The following is an 18280-nucleotide window of genomic DNA, read 5'->3' as shown; positions in this document are numbered from 1 at the left end:
AGGAATTTAGAATATGTATGTGTATAATTAGAAAGCAAGTGCATCTTCTAGTGAGAGACCTGGGAGGCATCCAGCTGCAAGGAAAGCCCTGTGAGTTCGCGTGCGTGTATCCTTAGAGCGCACCTCTGTATCTGAAAGCATTTTTTGATAATTCCTCGAATTCCTCACAACCCGCAGGTAAGAGATGTACTTGGACACGGAACCGCTCGTGCCACGGGCCCCATACCGACGCTGACGGGGCGCGGGCCCGACCAGCGGCGGCTCACCCCAGCGCCCGCAGCGCCTCAGGGGACGCGCGCGGATCAGATTCGAACGCCAACGGCCGCCGGGCCCCGCCCCGCCCCGCGCCGCGCGCCTCCGCCGTGACGCAGGAGGCGCGGTCACGTGTGGCGGAGGCCGGCCCGTCGCACCCGGAGCCGCCGCCATGCCTCTGCCGCCGCCCGGCCGCCCCCGCCTCAGGCTGGCCCCGTTGCTGGCGCTGCTGCTGCTGGCGGGCCCGGCGCGGCCCATCTCCTTCCAGCTGCCCGGCAAGGCGCGGAAGTGCCTGCGGGAGGAGATCCACCGCGACACGCTGGTCACGGGCGAGTACGAGATCGGCGCCCCGCCGGGCTCCTCCACCGGCCCCTCCGCCAACCTCAAGGTGCGGGCGCGGTGACGCCCGGAGGAGCGGGCCGGGGGCGGGCGGGCCGAGCGGGCGGAGGGCGGCGTGGAGGCCCCGCCCCGCGCCGCTCCACCGGGTCGGGCCGCGCTGCGCTGACAGACCGGTGCGGGGCGGCGGGGAGGCCGCGTCCGGACAGCGCTCCACGCGTGGGCCTGCTCCCGGGGCGGCGGCGCGGGGAGAGCGGGGCCCGGGACGGGACGGGCCGTGGTGCGGGGCGGCCCGCGGGGCTGTGCGCTGCGCTAGGCCTTGCTGGGCCGGCCCTGATTGGCACCGGGGGGAGGGAAGGGCCGCAGTGACGTGGCTTTCGCGGAGCTGCCTCGTGGTGTGCGGCGTGGGCAGGGAGCAGCAGGGAGGGGGTCTGGAACGCCTCCTGTCTGGCTGTGTTGAGCTTATCCTGGTGGCTCACGGGGCTTAGTGACGTACTCCGGCTTGCCACCAGTGGCACAGCAGAAGGAGGCATCAGGGTACAGCCTAAAGTACCTTTATACAGTGTAGGGGAAGGGTGAGCAGAGTTGAGAATATTCCTGTCGATGTGGCAGGTAGTTATTGAAACATAACTTGAGTATTTTCTGCCTACAATCTGTGTTTCTTCAGATTTCTCAGCTAGCTGTGTAAGGCCTGCTGTTCCGTCATTGGTTGTTAACAATTTTCTGTCTGTCTTTCATCTTTGTCAAAGCTCCAAAAGCCTTCAGAAGTTAGTGCACAGCATTTGGTGACAAGGTGGTCTGCTCAGGGCCCAGAAATGGGAGTGTTACATGGTGAGAATGGGAGAGCTGCTGAAATCAGGCTGCCTCTCTAGTGCTGCACTCAGATGCTTGGATGCGTTGTGAGGTTGGCTGCTGTGCTTGATTATGGACAGAGCAAGCTGCTTTAGGAGCCTTTTTTTTTTTTTTTTTTAAATGTATATATATTTTTTTCTGCTATCTTACTTCATTTGTAAGAGGAAATTTGCCTGTGTATAGACAGACATACAGCTGTAATGCTTTACAATCTTGCTCTAATATTTGTCTGCTAAGGTGCGTGTCTTTCAGCCCAAGTGGCATATTCCTGCCCATCTCTTGTCAGGCACCCTCATTGCCTTTTGTCCTGCTGTGGCTCCATCTCTTCCAAACCTTGCCTTTTTGAAAGAGATCTTGGCAGGTGGTGAGGCAGGGAATCCCATGCTGGGGTCTGGCTTTGCTGCTGAAGCAGGTATCCAAATAGGAGTGCTCACAGAAGGAATTCTAAAATCCATTTGATATAAAATAAGTAAATGTCCCTACTAGTCCAAAAAGCTACAAAGGAGAAATAAGAGTCCCTGCTATTCCTGCTCCCCTTCTTATGGCTCAGGTATGTGATGGCTACCCAGCACATGGCCTGCTGGAAGTGCTGCAGCCTCTGGGCTAGGTGCATCCTGCTTTTCCTTTGTGTCTTTTTCTATGGGAAGTTTTGTTCTGGGTATTATACCCGCAGGTGGTCTCGCTTCCCCCACGCTGGACAGCTGGCTGCAGTCCCTGGATTGGCCACGGAGCGTAGGAGGCTGGTAGTTAATTTTGGCTGTGCTCGGTATGGTTCCTGTCCACGGGCTGAGCTTTGTGTTTGTGATGCTCCAACACTAACAGTGGCACCCTCTGTTTGGGAGGAATCTGCGCAATCTGCCAGCTGGCTCCAGGAGGGAGGCCCATGGGTGGCTGACGTCTCGCTCGGGCCCAGTCACGTGCGTCAGTCCCATTGTTGGGACTGGTGGCTTGGGGAATTGCTGGGCTGTTTGTCAAGGGCGAACAATGTCCTGTCTGTGGAGGGTTGTGTTACTGTAAATAACGTTTTAATATCATGAACAATCCTTTTCAGGTCAGCCTCTCCCCCTCAAGTGTTCTGGCTGGGCTATTAGCAGCTTCTCCCACCCCCGCACGCCCAGCTGAATGGGCATTTGGCTGATTTGGGTAACAGCATTCAGTATCGATGGAAGCAGATAGCAGAGCTTTGACTGTGAAATCCTGTTTATGAGCAGGCTGCTGCTAGACCTATAAAGGACAGAAACTGATCAAGCTGCACAATATCCTCTAGCTAAAGATTAGCTCTGTTCCATAGAAAGCCCCAAGGGAGCAATATAATGGGGTCATTTGAAAGCTTTCTTTTACTGTGTCCTTGTCACCATTTCTTTGGACTGAGAACCCAGTGTGCAGATGATACAATATCAGCCCAGATGTACCATCAATATCTTGGTTAATCAGGACTATGCTGCTGAACGGCGTGTGTTACAGTGACCAAAATCCAAGCTCTTTTGCTATGGCTAAATGCAGGCAGTCCTGCGTTGCAGCAGAACCTGCTCACTTGAGCTAAATGCTTCCAGTAGTTTGGTGGCTTCCAAATAGGAGATGGCCTGTGTCCGGTTGCGGGGAGAACAGCAGCACAGCTGTCTGCGGCTGCCTGTGCTGAGTGGATGTGTATCTGCATGCTGCTTGAGTACGGGTAGAGCTCTGGAAAGAAACTGCAGTGCTACACCACAGCAGTGCTCTGTGTTGTTCTCAGAAGCTGACAAATAGCACAAGGTGCAGGGGAAGCTACAACAAAACCTGTAACAGACAATTATGGAATAATCTGTATGTAAAGGACGTTTTTTCCTACTGTCTTATGCCTCAAGGCATGAGGGTTTATATTTGTTATTATTTTTCTTGTCTAGTGTAGCAGCTCTCATTATCCATCTGAAGACTCCAAATCCTTGGTAGGTGGTAGGCCTCAGTGGTATCCTCTGTGGAGTTAATTAGGTGCTCAGATAGGAAAACAGGAGTGTTTCCTTAAAATCATGTTAGGTATATAGCCTTTCTGTGTGTTGTTTTTTCTTTCTTTCTTTCTTTCTTTTTTTTTTTTTAATGGGGAAACAAGATTGCGTGGTTGTTTTTCTGTTTAAGGTGGAGGAAAGGAGTATGTCCAACCTAACTTCTTAGTACACAAAATGCTTTGTGTACCTCTGTCTTCTCTACTTTTGAAATTACTTGCAAGCTTTTCAAACATATCTATTGAGGGAAACTGGGATACATTCCAGTGGAAAACATGCAGTTGATTTTCACACAGTTTTGTAATACCTTCATTTTTTTCACCCCACTCCTTGGTCAATGTATTTTGACTGATTTTAATTTTCAACTTTTAATTGAGCACAATAATTCTCAAGCCCATGTCATGTAGTGTGTGTCTTTTTTTACTCTTGGTTGAAGCATTTTTGTAGACCTACTGTTTTTACCTATTCTTAGTAGTTTCATAGATGTGGTGCAAAGCAGTCATTATTCTGTCTGTGGAGTCTGAATTGTCCTCTGAAGTGGCCACTTTTATGGATTTTGGCACCCAGACAGTGCGTAACTCAGGGTAGCACTGATCATTCATTTCTAGAGAAATAGATGTGCCCTTCTCCATCTCATCTTGTGGGGAATTAGTCTTTTTTGTCCCATAAGGCTTCTCTGTATTTGTTACTGTGGGAATTTATAAATTTTGCTTGTAAAAGAAGGCAGTAATTGACACTTCATACATCTAGAGTTCCTAAATGTAGTCTGTATTCAGATGTTATAGGAAGAAAAGAAATTAGTGTGGTTTTCAGTTTAGGGTTGGTTTTCTTTTTTTGTTCCGTTTCTTTTTCTTTCTGTCTGTTTTGTTTTGTATATTTGTTTTAATCTGAGAGTCAGTAATTGCCTGAGAGGCACTCTGACTTTGTCAGCTCAGTGAGGATGAGTAGGAGAGGATTTGATGTAGTTGCCAGGAAGGAGGAAAACTGTAAAAAGCAAAGTATCTGATCCAAAAGGGAGGCTAGGAGAACTCTCTTACTTCTAAAGCTGCCTAAATTCAACAGCGTGAGCGTGTGGCAGTGAAACACTGCATTCCTTACCCTTGTTATCTCTCTTACAGATAACTGACTCAGCGGGGCACATCCTGTATGCTAAAGAGGATGCCACTAAGGGCAAGTTTGCCTTCACCACTGAAGACTATGACATGTTTGAGGCCTGCTTTGAGAGCAAGCTTCCTGTGGGTAAGTGAAAGGACCATTGGCTGCCTTCACCTTCTGATGAAGTTTGTGTAGATGTGTAGATGTTTGGATTAGTGGTATGTGTAAAGTGATTCCAACTGTAGTCTGCAGAACATTTAGACTTTTAAAGCTACGTTTCAGGACTTTGTGTGTATTCTCCGTGGTGCAGAATATCTGCTGTCTGTGTTGCATTTGGAAGTTAAGTATTCCTCTGTGGCTGCTGTTTAGAGTGTTCAGGTTTCTTCTGTAACAGGCAGAAGAAAGGGGAATTGTGTGTTCCTCCTCCACAAGTTACCACAGTTGCAATGAATGGCGGTATCAGGGAGCAAAACACACCTCTCTTGCTCTTTTTATGGTTTTTGCCATCCTGCAGCCAAGCAAGGACAAAGCAGAATACCCTGATCTCCAGGACGTAGTTTTTCTCTCCTGTCGACCCACTCCCCTCCTTTGGTGGAATGCGATCTCGATAGAATGTGTACTTCAAAGCAGTCCTGTGAGGCTAGCAACTGTTTTCTGGAGTTCCTGTGTGTGTACAAAAGAGCATGGCCTTAGTTTGCACCCATAACTGCTAAGCGGTCAGTAAAGGGAAGAGGAAATGAGCAGGACGTCAATATTGCCTTTGTGCTGCAGGGATGGTTGCCTAACAAGCACTGAGGCTCGTTTCCTTTGAGCGTGACGCATGTTCTGCTTTGAGCGGCTGGGCTCAACTTCTGGACAGATGTGCTGTGAAAGCAGCTGACATAGGCTCCAGTCTCATTTGCTGTGAGTAAGCATGTGCAAGTTTGTAGGTGCTTGCATCTTTTCACAGTCACTGTCAGAGTTCTGCTCCCTGGGACCACTTCTCCCATGTCTTGTCCTAGAAGATCTTGAAGTGCTTTACAGAGTAGTCGCTAGCAGCATTCCTCGTATCTCTTGAAATGCAGCATCTGTTTTGCTGTTCTGCTCCATGTATAATATGCAAATAGTTTGCAAGCTGAAGAGAACTTTTCAGAAACAGAAGGCTGTCTTCTTTATTAAGAGGCATCTGGCTTGTAGCACCTCTTCTTTCATGTTTTACAGATAAAACAGTGACTCTAAATGCTCTGGGTTCTGCTTTTATTTCACTGCAAAGGTAGGGCTTCTCAATGCTCCTTTAACGCATCAAGACATGCAGGTGCTAGTGACTCATGTGGGAGAGTCACTCCTGCTATTTACTGTCCAACACCTGGGTGTTTGAAAGGTCTCCAGACAGTCCAACAAATCCTTTCTAGCTTCCGTGCGATCACACAATGAAGTGGGAAAGGCTTTCTTTAGTTGTGTTTAAACTCTTTATTTCAGTGCTTGTGACCAGTGGTTTCTTGCCTAGACTGAGCTTCTTAACAGCTCTCTTGATTCTATCAAATGTTTGTTCCTTGGCTCCCTTGTCTTGTTGCAATTTTATATTAAAGCTTTTGGCACCAGTGAGGATCAAATATTTCTAAGTCCAGCTTCTACTTGGTGACCAGTGGGGGACCAAAGTGCCAAAATCTGGAGCTGTTCAACTCAGCAGCTGGATTCTCTTCGGGAGCCTTTCTCTTTAGGTCCCTTTGAGCTACCAGTTTCTTTTCTGGACCTGGGGGCCCAGTAATCCTTGCTAATGATACATATGGCATGATGGAGATCTCCAGATTTCCCATGTCTGTGTTGGATATCATGAAAATGTTGAAGTAAGTGTGGTGGCACCGTGAGGCCTGACCACGTGCAGGACTTGATTAAGTTGATGAGGAAGAAGTAGCCATGTCGCAAGAAGTGCATTGTTCCTCTGTAATGCAAGCAAGGGAATGAGGCAACTGACTGAGATCTCTTTTTCTCTTCATGTTTCTCTTCAAAAGGTTTTCTTTTTTCATAGTTTCTTCAAGTAGGCAATCAGGACTTTTAGTGCTCCTGCTAAGGAGGATGTTGGTGGAGTACTGGAAGAGGAGAACTGTTGGTAGAGGAAGCTTGGAGCCGTTGGGCCCTGAAGGATCAAAGCAACTGGGATTTCTCAATCTTTAACCACAGAAATAAGGAAGAGGAAGTGAGAAGGAGATGCTGTGTGGAAGGTACATATTATGAGAGTGTGGGAGATCTTAGGGTTCTTGAATCCAAGCCTACCTTCTTTTAGTTTAAAGCCATTACTCCTTGTCCTATCACTACACTCCAGGATAGAGAGGCCCTCTCCATCTTTAATTCTTTGCTCGTTTTGTAATATTTAGTTTCCCAACCTTGGGTTTAATTACTTACTTATTCTGCCATTTCTCTGCGAAACATTTTTGACATCCAGTTCAACTATCTTGTTTATGCTTTGACTTGGCAAATTAGGAACTTCCTTAGTTTCCCAGGAAACAGCTCTGTGCTTGTTTGAGATGGCCTCTTGAAGACTCTGAACTGGGAGATGTGGCTATCAGCTGGATAGTTTAGTTCAAGACCTCTGGTAGTTACTGTTTCTTCCTCCTTTGCTGCTGATCCGCTCTGCTCTGGTGAGCTCCAGCTGCAGGAGGAGCAGGGAGTTACTGAGGATCTGATGAGCTCAAAGGATGCTTCTTCTAGTGCCTTATACTCAGAACACTTCTAAAAGAGCAGCTTAGGTTTTTCCAGGACAACCCCTGACAATGTTAACCTCATGCAGAATGTCTGCTTTCCATCCCTTTGCACCCAGCAGCGCTCATTCTTCTGCTTTCTTTCTGCCTCCTGGCATCTCTCCCTTCCAGCCTGACAACTGAATCCTTCCAGTTCTGTTCTCCTGTTTGCTGGCCTTTTCATCTTTCTCATCTATTCCTGGAAGCTCCAGATGTCCACCCAAGTTGCTGTAATTTAAACATTAAAAAACCTCTCACTGAACTGTGTGCTTTGCATTTTATTCTGCAGCTACTGTTGGCCACCCTACCTACTACCAGTCTCCAGGCATGCTGATATAAGGCGTAGGTGGTCAAAGCTTGTTGGCTGGAGAAAGGAGCATTGGGTGGTTGTAGTTAATTTGTCTGTTAAAGAACAGTGCTGGGTTTTAAGTTTATTTTTGCAGTATCTGGCCTTTTATAAGAGAACCAAAAAGTTTCATCCTAATCCTAGTTTATCAGTTAGACTCTTATATAGCTGAGTTTGACTTATGGGCTGCAGTATCCCTTAGGAAATTTAAGAAGTAGTTTGTAGCTGCCATGTTGCTAGGAGATTGTTCCATGCGCTGGTAGCAGTAGGATATGGAGGTGATTCCACACTGGTGTTGGAAGAGCTGTTTAGTGAGTAGAGAAAAAACGTAGGGGTGCTGTACTGCAGGCCTGGAATATGTTCCTAGCTCTCACTGGAGTGACCCTGTGTAACCTGTACTTTGAATTTGAACTGAGAGCTTGTCCACCTGGCAGTCACCTCAGGCAGTGTGAGTATTGGACATGCTCCTGCATAAAGGCTCTGAAGTTTGTAGTGTGAGTGAATTCAAACATTGTGCTATGCTGGCAGCTACCTGAGGACAACTGTATACCTCAAAGTGCTGGGATTTGGGAATGTGTTATGTACAAACGTTTTCTTGGTGGGTGGTATAGTGGAATATGATACTCAGGTCAGCTGATGTGCTACATTCTTTAGGGCATCTTAAATGCATAGCCTCTCTCTCTTTTTTTTTTTCCTCACGAGTATCCTCAGATATAATAGTTTGTAGCCATTTTAAAAAAAAACAAAAACAAAAAAGCTATTAGATATAGGCTTCCATAGCCTTAGAAGTTAACCTGTTGTGCTGTTGACTGCAACCTTCATAAGTCTCCTGACATCTTGGGGTTTGCATTAGCAATGTGGATCTTCGACAGCTCGTCAGTTCTTTTCCGAAATATCTTTTCAGGGAAAGATACTGCCTTAATTTCCGCAATGCTGCGGCATGAGAAGGCCAGCAGTCCTCCTATGCCACGTTCCTCAATTAAATAACCTTTCTTCCTTCTTGTCTAAGTTTAAGATCATTTACAGACCTGTTACCTTGATAAGTTGTTGGTTCGCTTCCTGCGAGGAAGAACGTGGGCTTCCCAGCTGAATATCAGTCCCACAGTGACTTGCCTTTAGACAGGCTGTCTCATAGCAGCTGGTATTGCTGCTCTTCTAATCCTCTGCAGTTTTTACAGCAACTTGTGTCCTACACATACTTAGCACTTTTGGTTACAGCTTGTTCCCATTATCTTTGGGAGGCTCTCCTTCAGCCAGGATTTATTCTGAAGTCTCTGTATTTTTAGGCTGGACTGTGCTGCCTCCGCAGTTAGCTGCAGACATGGAGGGGCGGGATGTTGTGAGTCCTTTCTCAGCGCTGGGGAGAGCTGGTGATTTCCTGGCAGGCTGACTGTTTCACACAATGAATCCTTTCATTATGCTTCCAGGAACAGGGAGGATGCCGGACCAGCTTGTGATTCTGGATATGAAGCATGGAGTTGAAGCAAAGAACTACGAGGAGGTATGTCCCTTGGCTGCCTACTCTTCAAACTCCCCTTTCCCAGCACTCACGTGGTGCTATTTGTAGATCTGGGGCTCATGATGGGAAGCTGTTTTCCCAGTGGTGATGAAAGCTTGTCTGCAACCTACTGTTCTAGTAAAGCTTTGTGTGCTAGAGGAGGAAAAAAAAAAAAGACAAACATCAGCTAAAATTCATTTGGTGCTCTGTGAACTGGAGCCTAATATGTGAATATTTTTGCCAGGACAGTGTGACCCAGCTTCTGGGCATAGGTATTAGAAGCAGTGAGATACTGAGATGTGCAGTGTCCCCTGCCCCAGCATTGGAGAACATTGTAGGTTAATATCAGATCCTCTTAAAGGTCAGGATGTTTTGTCACTGTAGTTGCCTTCCTTGCTGTAGGATGTACTGGTTTGACAGCCCTGAAGTGGTACTCGTCCATTTGTAAGAACTGGCAGTGCATCAGTATGAAGGTATTTGGCAGAGTAGTAGTTGGTGTGAGATGGGTATTTGATTTGAAGGTGTGACATTAGGAACAGGCATAAAAACCTAAATGTTTCCATCTTAGCAGGACATAGTTTTCATAGACTCTAGAGCAGCTGTGCAGAATAGCAATTGCTTTGTGGCTGGGACAGTCTCTGGCTGGTTCTGATGCTGAATTTTGATGACTGCTGCTATGTTTTTTGCTTGCTGGGATCTGGGGTTGATAAGCTACCAGAAGAGCCTGTGCCAGAGAAAATGAGAGTTGTTAGTGGAGAAAAGTTCCTGCAAATGATTGCTATGCTTACAGCTTAAAACAGTCTGGGAGATGTCTGAGGGAAGAAAGCTGGTAGCAAAGGGGGCTGCCTGTAGGAACAACTAGAAAACTAATGAATTTCTCAGATGGCCATGCAGGAGTTTTTATATCCTTTTGTTTTTATGAAGTAGCTGTTCATCTAAGGTTGGAGCCCATCCTACATGAATAATAAAAACCGCTTGGGATCAGGAAAGAGCAAAGCAATCATTGGGCCAGCTGCCTGGCTAGACCAACTATTGAGGTATTACAAGATGTTGAAATCTTACAGGGTGACCCCTGAGAGTGTAACTGGCAGGATTCTGGTGACTGCATTTGCAGAATCTCTTTAAATCAACCCTGCAGCATACTCTTGAGTTACATTAAGGTAGTGTTAGCTAGAAACATTGTCCGTACATAGAAGGGTTCTCTTTTGACCAACTCAGTACAACTTGCTGGCTATATTGCTACAACTGTCTTTGAATAAAAGCAAGTATGCGTTACGTTTGTTTCCAGTGTAATTATACCAAAAGTAAAGATCCAAGGAAAATCGAAGAAAAGACGAATTTAGACTTGCAGTCCCACTTGATTGCAGGTCTAGAGATTGCTAGCAAGCATCCTTGATTTGTGGGGACCTTTGGGTTACAGACTGTCTCAAGCCTTGTTGAGCAGTGTGTCTGCAAGGGACTCAAACTCATCTAGTGTTTGTATAACTGCTACTGATGTTTAGTCACACTGTTTTGCAGTGTGTTTTTCTCCTTGTCTGCCCCAGGCCATTGTAGTATTCATGCCTTTTAACTTGACAGGTTGTTGTAAAGTCTCAGGGTAGGACTGCTGTCCAGAATTCTCTCATGGAATTGCTGTCTTTTTTGGGCCTCTTGCTTATAGTGTTCATGTCCCATAATGCATCAGTGATCTGTCCTCCTCTCCAGTTCCTTTTGCTGAACTGCTGCAAGAAGAGTTGATGCGGAGTGTTGATTGAGGGTCAGAGATACTGTCCTGCTTGTGCATGGATATATGCAGTGGGAGGAGGGATGGTGTCCAAGTCTGGCTTCGTAAGTTTTTATAGCTGCAGATATTCTTGAGGCAAAGCAACTTGGAGAATGTTAGGGTTAGGAAATCTTAATGACCTGCTGTGCGGCAGTGCCAGACATTAGTTATCTCGGGTAGAGAAACATAATTTTCTCCATTGGGTACGTAGAACTGAGGGTAGGAAAAAGTGAAAGGTCTCTTCAGAGAACACCAAGAAGGCTTGGGGATTGAGGTTCCTTTGCGGGTCTGCAACTTGTTGCTGATTCTTGCCTATGGTCTCTCTCTATGCTAGGGAAAGAGTTAGGCTTTGCATATTTAAGTGACCCCACTGAGAAGCTCAGTGGCATTGTTGCCTCAGTTGGTCTGCTGGCCCAGATGTTCTTGTGCCTTCCAGGATGGTGTTTGACCATCACAAGGCTTGGGGGGCTTCTTACAAACTGTTGGAGCAGCTGTGCACATTGGCTGCACCAGTGACAAGGAAGTTTGGATAGCTGATTTCAGTACTCTCAGTGTTTCTACCTATACATATTAAGAGCAGCTGAAGGGATGCAGGATGTAGCACGCAAGCCTGAGTTTCTTCCAGTGGGCCATTCTAGCCTTCTGTGAGTATGGAAGAGTGCCATCCAGGAAGATAATAGAGCCATGTCAATTCATGACTTTGTCAGCAGCGATGCCTGAGGCCTTGTGCATGCTGCAGACCTCCTTCTATAGCTGTCAGTAGAGTCCAGGCCATAGGCATACTTCTGCTAGTGCTGGTTCTTTAGCAAAGCTCTGCTAGCAGGTATGAATTCAGGCCACAGAGTTTTAACAGTACAGCCTCTTGACTTGAAAACAGGAGGATTAGGAGGATTTTAACCTACTATTTCCTACTCCCTCCTCATACACGCACTCCAAATTGATACTGCTGTGCTGGCAGAACTTTAATATACAGCTCACCTCAGCATGAAAATACTCAGATGACTGCTTGAGGGCCTGCTGCTTCCCAAGTTCCGCGTGTTCTGCGAAGACCCTTCAGTGAAGTGACTGATTAGCTAGCAGCATCCTGGTCGTGAGTGTCTCTTCAGGTTGGTTCTGAAGCCTGGGGCTGTTTCCAGCAGCAACGTTTTGGGATGCCTGCTCCTTGAGCGCCATCTATTGCCTGCCTGAGAGTGTCTGGGCACTGTGAGATGCCATACTGGCCTCATTTCTGAGTCACGGTGGTGAGACCAGTGCTTAACAGCCAGTCTGAGCATTTCAGATGTGCTCCATTCATTTTCTGTAGCGCATCTTTCTTGCATTGCGTTACCTCATGACATGGTGTCTGTCGTTCCTGGTGGGGGCATTCATAAGTAGTGACAAATTCTACACAAAAAACAGAGTTATCCAAAACATACTTTGTAACACTGACAAGATTTGCATTTAGCTTCCCTTAGTGCTGTGCTTGCCTCACCGATTTTACCTAAGGATTAGTCAGGTGATGGCCGTGACTGCGACAAAGACGAGCTTGTACATTCAACTTCAAATAGATACTGTTGTGGACTGTGCTAATTTAATTTCCTGTTGATTTTTTCTCTTAGATACAAGCCTGTAACTTGCAGCTTGCATGATGTGCACAAAAATGATGTCCTATAAAACCAGCTTTTATGAGGGGAAGCTTTTTTAATTTTTTTAACTGACTTAAATGGAGCCCATCTCATATATATTCCAACAGCGTCATCTGGTGGAGAACACTGCGGCTACGTGATCTCTGCTCAGAGCACGTGCTGCTGGCCTTGAGGTTAACAGTGTAAACTACAAAAGCCCCGAGTGCCTGTGGATGTAATCGAAGCTGTCAGGAGTCAGGCTGCCCTGACTTTCTGGGACACATGGCAACATTTAGCCACATGAGTCTCAGTGCTAATATCCAGTGTGCACATATAGCTATACTGCACACATATGTAAGTGACAGTCACTTGTATCTTGGTCTGTGTCTTCTATTCACTAGAGGCTTAGCAATGTGGCAGGCTCTTCTGCCCACTCATCAAAAGCAAACTGTGAATAAGCTAACTTTAGGCCGAATAAGGAAGAAATGTGGTTGTATGCGTACTGTGCTCCTCCGTTGAGTAGGAGGGGTAGACCTAAGTGTGCTTTAAAGAACAGGTGGGAGAAGCGATAGTGTTTTATGCAGTGCTAGTTTCTGGCTCGCAGAGGTGTTACCCTAAGGGGAAGGATGCCCTAGATCTGGAGTACGTGAGAAGGAGTGGTTCAAACTGGCAGTAAAAGCTCATGTGGGAGCTTTTGTTTATGGCTTAGTGACTGCCTGACTATCCTGTTTTCTAGATTGCTAAAGTGGAGAAGTTGAAGCCTCTAGAAGTAGAACTGAGACGCCTGGAGGATCTTTCAGAGTCCATTGTTAATGACTTTGCCTATATGAAGAAACGAGAAGAGGAAATGAGGGACACGAATGGTAAGAGACAGTGTGTTCCTGTAGGGGGCTGGAGCTCTAAGACGCTCACTTCCACTGAATGTGTTACAAGGATAGCATTTGGAGACCAAGTAATTATAGTGGTCTCTGCCTGTTCTTTTCCTGATATCTCTTCTTCTGAAGCAGTCACCTAGTCTTGTGGCTCACTTCTAGAAAGCTTTTCTTTTTATCTTCATTCCTAATGTGAACTATTCTGTAGCATTTAATGGTGCCCTTTAACCATAATTTTACCTCCTTCCCTCTCACTGTCTCTCTCATTGTTCCCTCTGCATTTGTTCTCAAGTACTGCTGGTGCTTGGGTAACTGTGCCTTTTATGTTGTTCAACATCTTGGCTTTGAAGTTTTTCAGAGGTGGGGAGGGGAAAATCCTGGGAACATTGCCCTTTTAAGGAGAATTTTGTGACATCAAACTCCCATGCAATGTTTTTTTTTGTCTGTTTCAGAATCGACAAACACCCGGGTTCTGTACTTCAGCATTTTCTCCATGTGTTGTCTCATTGGACTGGCCACCTGGCAGGTATTCTACCTGCGTCGTTTCTTCAAGGCCAAGAAACTGATTGAGTAAAGCAATAAGTTCTCCTCCCCCTCCTCACAGCCCTAGCTGGACACCGGTGGAACCTATAGCCATGTCCCCCCGGGGCCATCTCACAGATGACACCCACCGACTGGAGCTGTTCTGCAGGAACTTGAACCCTAAAAGGGGAGGGGAGCGTAAACATTGGAAGCAACTGGGGACTTCAGAAATCCTGTTGGATATTAAGGGCGGGGGAGCTTGTGATGGGTTTGGGGATTCCTGGGGCCGCGATTAAATAAAAATGATTTTTCTATGACAGCTGCAGCGAGCTCTTGTACTGTCTGTTCTCCTCTTGTAATCTTGGCTTGATGATGTCTCCCATGTGTCTGTGACTGCAGTGTTACTCTGAGCCACTTGATCCTGCTGAGCTCACTAGGTGCCATGCAGCTAGCACCAGGGCAGTGTCGGGGATTCCCTTGTTTTGACCAGCTGGGATCTAAGCCTCATGCATATAAAGGTGAGTGCAAAACAATAGGTTCATCATTCCAGCAGGGTCTGAGGTTGGAGGAAGGTCGAAGGTTTGGTCCCTGTCATGGACCTTGGTGTTTCTATGTGTGGGAGCTGGAGTTTTTATGCTGATGGATCAAGGCACTTAAACATATGACGATTCAGTCTGGAGGAAGGGAGAGCCTTGGAAGGAGAGCTTGGTAATATGTTTGAGCTTGGAAAGGAGAAGCTTGCTTTGCTCAAATTGGCTGTCCAGCCTTGGTCCCATCCTTATTCCATGTGTTTGTGTTGGATTTGCCTCTCTTGTTCCAAAATGATGCAGCAGTTTTTCTGAAAGCCATGGTCATTGGTGGCCTTTTGTGCAAAGAAGAGGCCTCAGGTACAGTCACAGAGCAAATTGGAGCAGGTTATGCTGATCTTAAATTGAGCAGGAGACTTTTCTCATCTAACAGTGTAACGTTTATTCTCATTCTGAGACATCAAAGCAAGGTGGGCTGCTGTCACTGTTGTCAGGCACAAAGGCCTATACCCTACTGTAAGGTCTGAGGATGCAAGGGTTGCTTTGCAGGTAGACAGAGGAGTCGTTGGAAGGACATGAATGAACTTAAAAAGCAGTGCAGGGTAGGAATATGCTATTGCTACATCTGAGAGGTGTCTGAACTGTGCCCTCCACAGAACTGTTACTCTGCAGTACCGCAGTGAGAGCAAGCAGCCATTCATAGTTTCTCAGCTGTCCAGATGGAATTACATTGAATAAGCAAGGCTGAGGAAAAACAGACAGGTTAATTTCATGGACTTGCATTCTGCAGTTTTTTGGCAGTGATTAAAATTCTTAAACCACCTCTGCATTCCTTCAGAGCAAATGGTTCGGCAGCACAGTTTTCTGGTCTCAGGTTCCTAGACCCTAATGGCTTGGGAAGAGGTTGTCATGGCCCTGGGCCCAGCCTACCATGTTTTAAAAATAAAAAAGCATTCATGATTTCTAACTTGAATCTGATCTATTACCAGGAAGGGAAACAGTTGTCCAGGGTGAGGCTATGGGAAAGAGGGTGAAAAGGTGACCTACAGTCATCTAAACAAGTTAGTGCTTTGTCACTTCTTTGGCATTGCTAAGATCCTGGAGTTGTTAGTTCTACTGGCAAGTGCTTATATAGATTTTAATTTTTTTTTTAATAAAGCCATATTAAGAATCCAAGTACACTCTTCTTCCTTTGCATCCACACTATCCTTGTACACTTTTGAAAGCTGTTACAGGGCAGAACAGCAGTGATGCCACAGGACTGAATTTCAAGTCATTTGAAGGTAGCTTTAGGTCTTACAGTTTGAAGCCTGTAGATCTGTTAAGGTTTCTTGATTTTTAATTTTATACAAGTTGAAAAGACAGTACATGCAAGGGGCTTTCCCTGTCTTGTCTATGATATCCTCTCCCCGTCCTTATTAGAATACAAAGATACCTTTTTCTTAAAAACGGAGGTGAAGCCTTAAGTCCCCCAGGTGACTGACTGTAGTAGTCACTGTGCTGGTGTGGTTATGGGGAACAGATGTGGGGGACTAATATGGATTGACCTGTAATGACCGGTTGGGGGATTTTGTTGATTTTTTCTCAAATAAAATTTCTTTGGGGAAAAAAATCCACTTCACTTGTCTTTGTGTCTTGTCCTCTGTGCATCTTCCTACTGACTGCTGTTTCCTGCAGGCTGACCTGTCACATGAAGCGGAAGGAACACAGACCCCCGGCATGCCTTTGGGTTTCTCCAGCCAAAGTTCATTTCTGAAGAATTTAAAGAGTTAAGAGACTGGTGGGGTGCTAGGTGTATGGGTTTCTCCTAGGAGTGGGATTGGCACATTCTAAAAGATGTTGCTAGTAGAAGTTAGCTTTTGTTTCCTTTTTTCCCCTCTACTCTTCCTAATCATCTTCTCTCAATGTGGAGAGGTCTTGAGACTGCCAGTTTGTTTCACCCGTGGCTGATAGTGAAAGAGGGCTGGTGCTGTAGGACACAAGGTTCAGTTTTTCACTGTCAGTTCCCAGGTTCGTTAAGACGAATTACTGTCAGTTTTGTGCTTGAGAGGAAAATTAAAATTGTCATGAAGATGGGTGAATCCTTGCGAGTGACAGATGCTCAGTGAAGGGAGTGATTAGGTATTTACTTGCTTCTGCTGTCAGATCACCTCTGCTGAGCCAGTGATCCTTCTGTTGTGCAGTGACCAAGTGGGATGTCACATAGCAGAGCTGAATCCTTCTGAGTTCTACATAACTAGGTGGTAATATCAGGGAGAATTTCAAGAGTGGAAATTCCCAGATCTTTGGATAAGGATTAATGTCTACAAGTTCTTGCTTGGATGAATACTTGAGTATGTGAAATTGTACAGCTGTTCCCATGCGGTAGGTTGGAGGTGGGTCTGCGCTGTGCTGTGGATGCAGAGCGGTCTGTTCATTCCGTTTTACTTCTGGGAAGTGGTTTAAAGTTGAGCTATTGCAGATACTTGGGCCCCAGCCCATCTTTGTGTGTGACAGATGCATTGCTAGTAAATCTATAACTGCCTGTGGCAAACTGCATCAGAGGTTTTCAGCCTCTTCCACCCACTTGCCAATGTGACTAACAATTTAATTATCACACCACTTACCAGCGCGTGAGCATTCCTAAGTAAGGTATAACGCCGTGTTTCCCTCCTGCTCTGTCAGCGTAGCTGCTGTGTGCATGCCGTAGGAGGTGAACATTTTACACTCTGCTGCTCATTTCTCGCAAGTTGGTCAGAGATATGAGAAACAACCAAAGTGTGCAACACCTGTGCTGCCTCCTAACTGGCAAGATCAGTGCGTTTAGCCGTGGAGCAGCTGCTGAGGGACTTCTGACTCAAACTGGTTTGCCAACTGGTTGGCAAGGTCTGTAGGGGATTCCTGCCCGTGTGTTTCATAAGGTCCTACTGCAGAGATCCTGACAAAGTAGTGCGGCCTCTCCTACCCGCTGCAAGTTTATGAAATGAATTTGTCTCAGCGCTCCAGCTGCGCCCTCTGCTGTGCTTATCTTGCTGCGATCTGACATGGCTCTGCCTGTATTGAACAAAGTCTCTTTTTGTTTGACTTGCTTAAGTTGAACAAAGTTTGGTGGGAAGGAGGGAGCACAGATCTGAACTGAGTACATTTCTTAGAGCTGAAAAAATCTGGGCACCTGAAGTCCATCGTAGTTCAGGTTGTTCTGTCTGCTTCCTTTCCCCTGCCTGAAACATTTGTATCAGGCCCATCCGCTTGTTCTATTTTGTTTCTACCCCCAACCACCCACCAGGGCTGGTGCGGTGGGTGGCTCTGGAGATTTAGAAAAAAATACATGTTGACTTTTCTGTAAGCCTGGGAACTGTTGAGCCCAAGCTTTTCCTGCAACACAGAAACCCTTTGCATTTATTTGGTGTTGGCTTCACAAAGTCTGCTTTGCTTTGTGCTGGAAGTTGTTTGTGCTAGAAGGAGCTAGAGGCTCTGTCTCAGCTGCAGCTGAAGTGACAAACTACAAAATGGTGGCCATTGATTACTCCTTACGTTGCAAGTGGTTTGACTTGTTTTATTTCAGTTTTTTTTTTACAATAAAACATTGAATAACTTCCTCAAAAAAGGCAGGGATGGAACTACTCTTGCATAGCTGTCAACGATTTACAGGCGTTCAACCCGATTCCGTGACAAAGGGGACGGGGGATCCACAGGTCCACGCCCCGGGAAAAGGGAAAAGGGGAAAAGGGTAAGGAGATGGCCCTGAGAGCAAAGAACAGCGGCAACAATCTGAGGAGAAACAAACTAATTTACTAAATAAGATATCAGAATGCAAAACAACACACTGTAATACAATATAATTACAATTTAAGCTGATAAATCCAATACAGAGAGAGAATGTCCCAAAATCAAGGTAGGCCTTACTCTACTACTGACGATAAGACGGCTGGAGAGCGA

General features: G+C 46.2%; 1 protein-coding gene across 1 annotated transcript; it reads left to right on the top strand.

Moving 5' to 3' along the window:
• Window positions 376-14154, top strand: TMED10 (transmembrane p24 trafficking protein 10). Its single transcript, XM_021402231.1, has 5 exons — window positions 376-640; window positions 4538-4658; window positions 9005-9078; window positions 13178-13304; window positions 13766-14154. Exons 1-5 carry the CDS (start codon window positions 425-427, stop codon window positions 13885-13887), a joined length of 660 nt encoding a protein of 219 aa, XP_021257906.1. The 5' UTR covers window positions 376-424; the 3' UTR covers window positions 13888-14154.

This window comes from Numida meleagris, chromosome 6, assembly GCF_002078875.1.
Source record: "Numida meleagris isolate 19003 breed g44 Domestic line chromosome 6, NumMel1.0, whole genome shotgun sequence".
Taxonomy (NCBI): domain Eukaryota; kingdom Metazoa; phylum Chordata; class Aves; order Galliformes; family Numididae; genus Numida; species Numida meleagris.
This window is presented reverse-complemented; position numbering and strand designations above follow the sequence as displayed.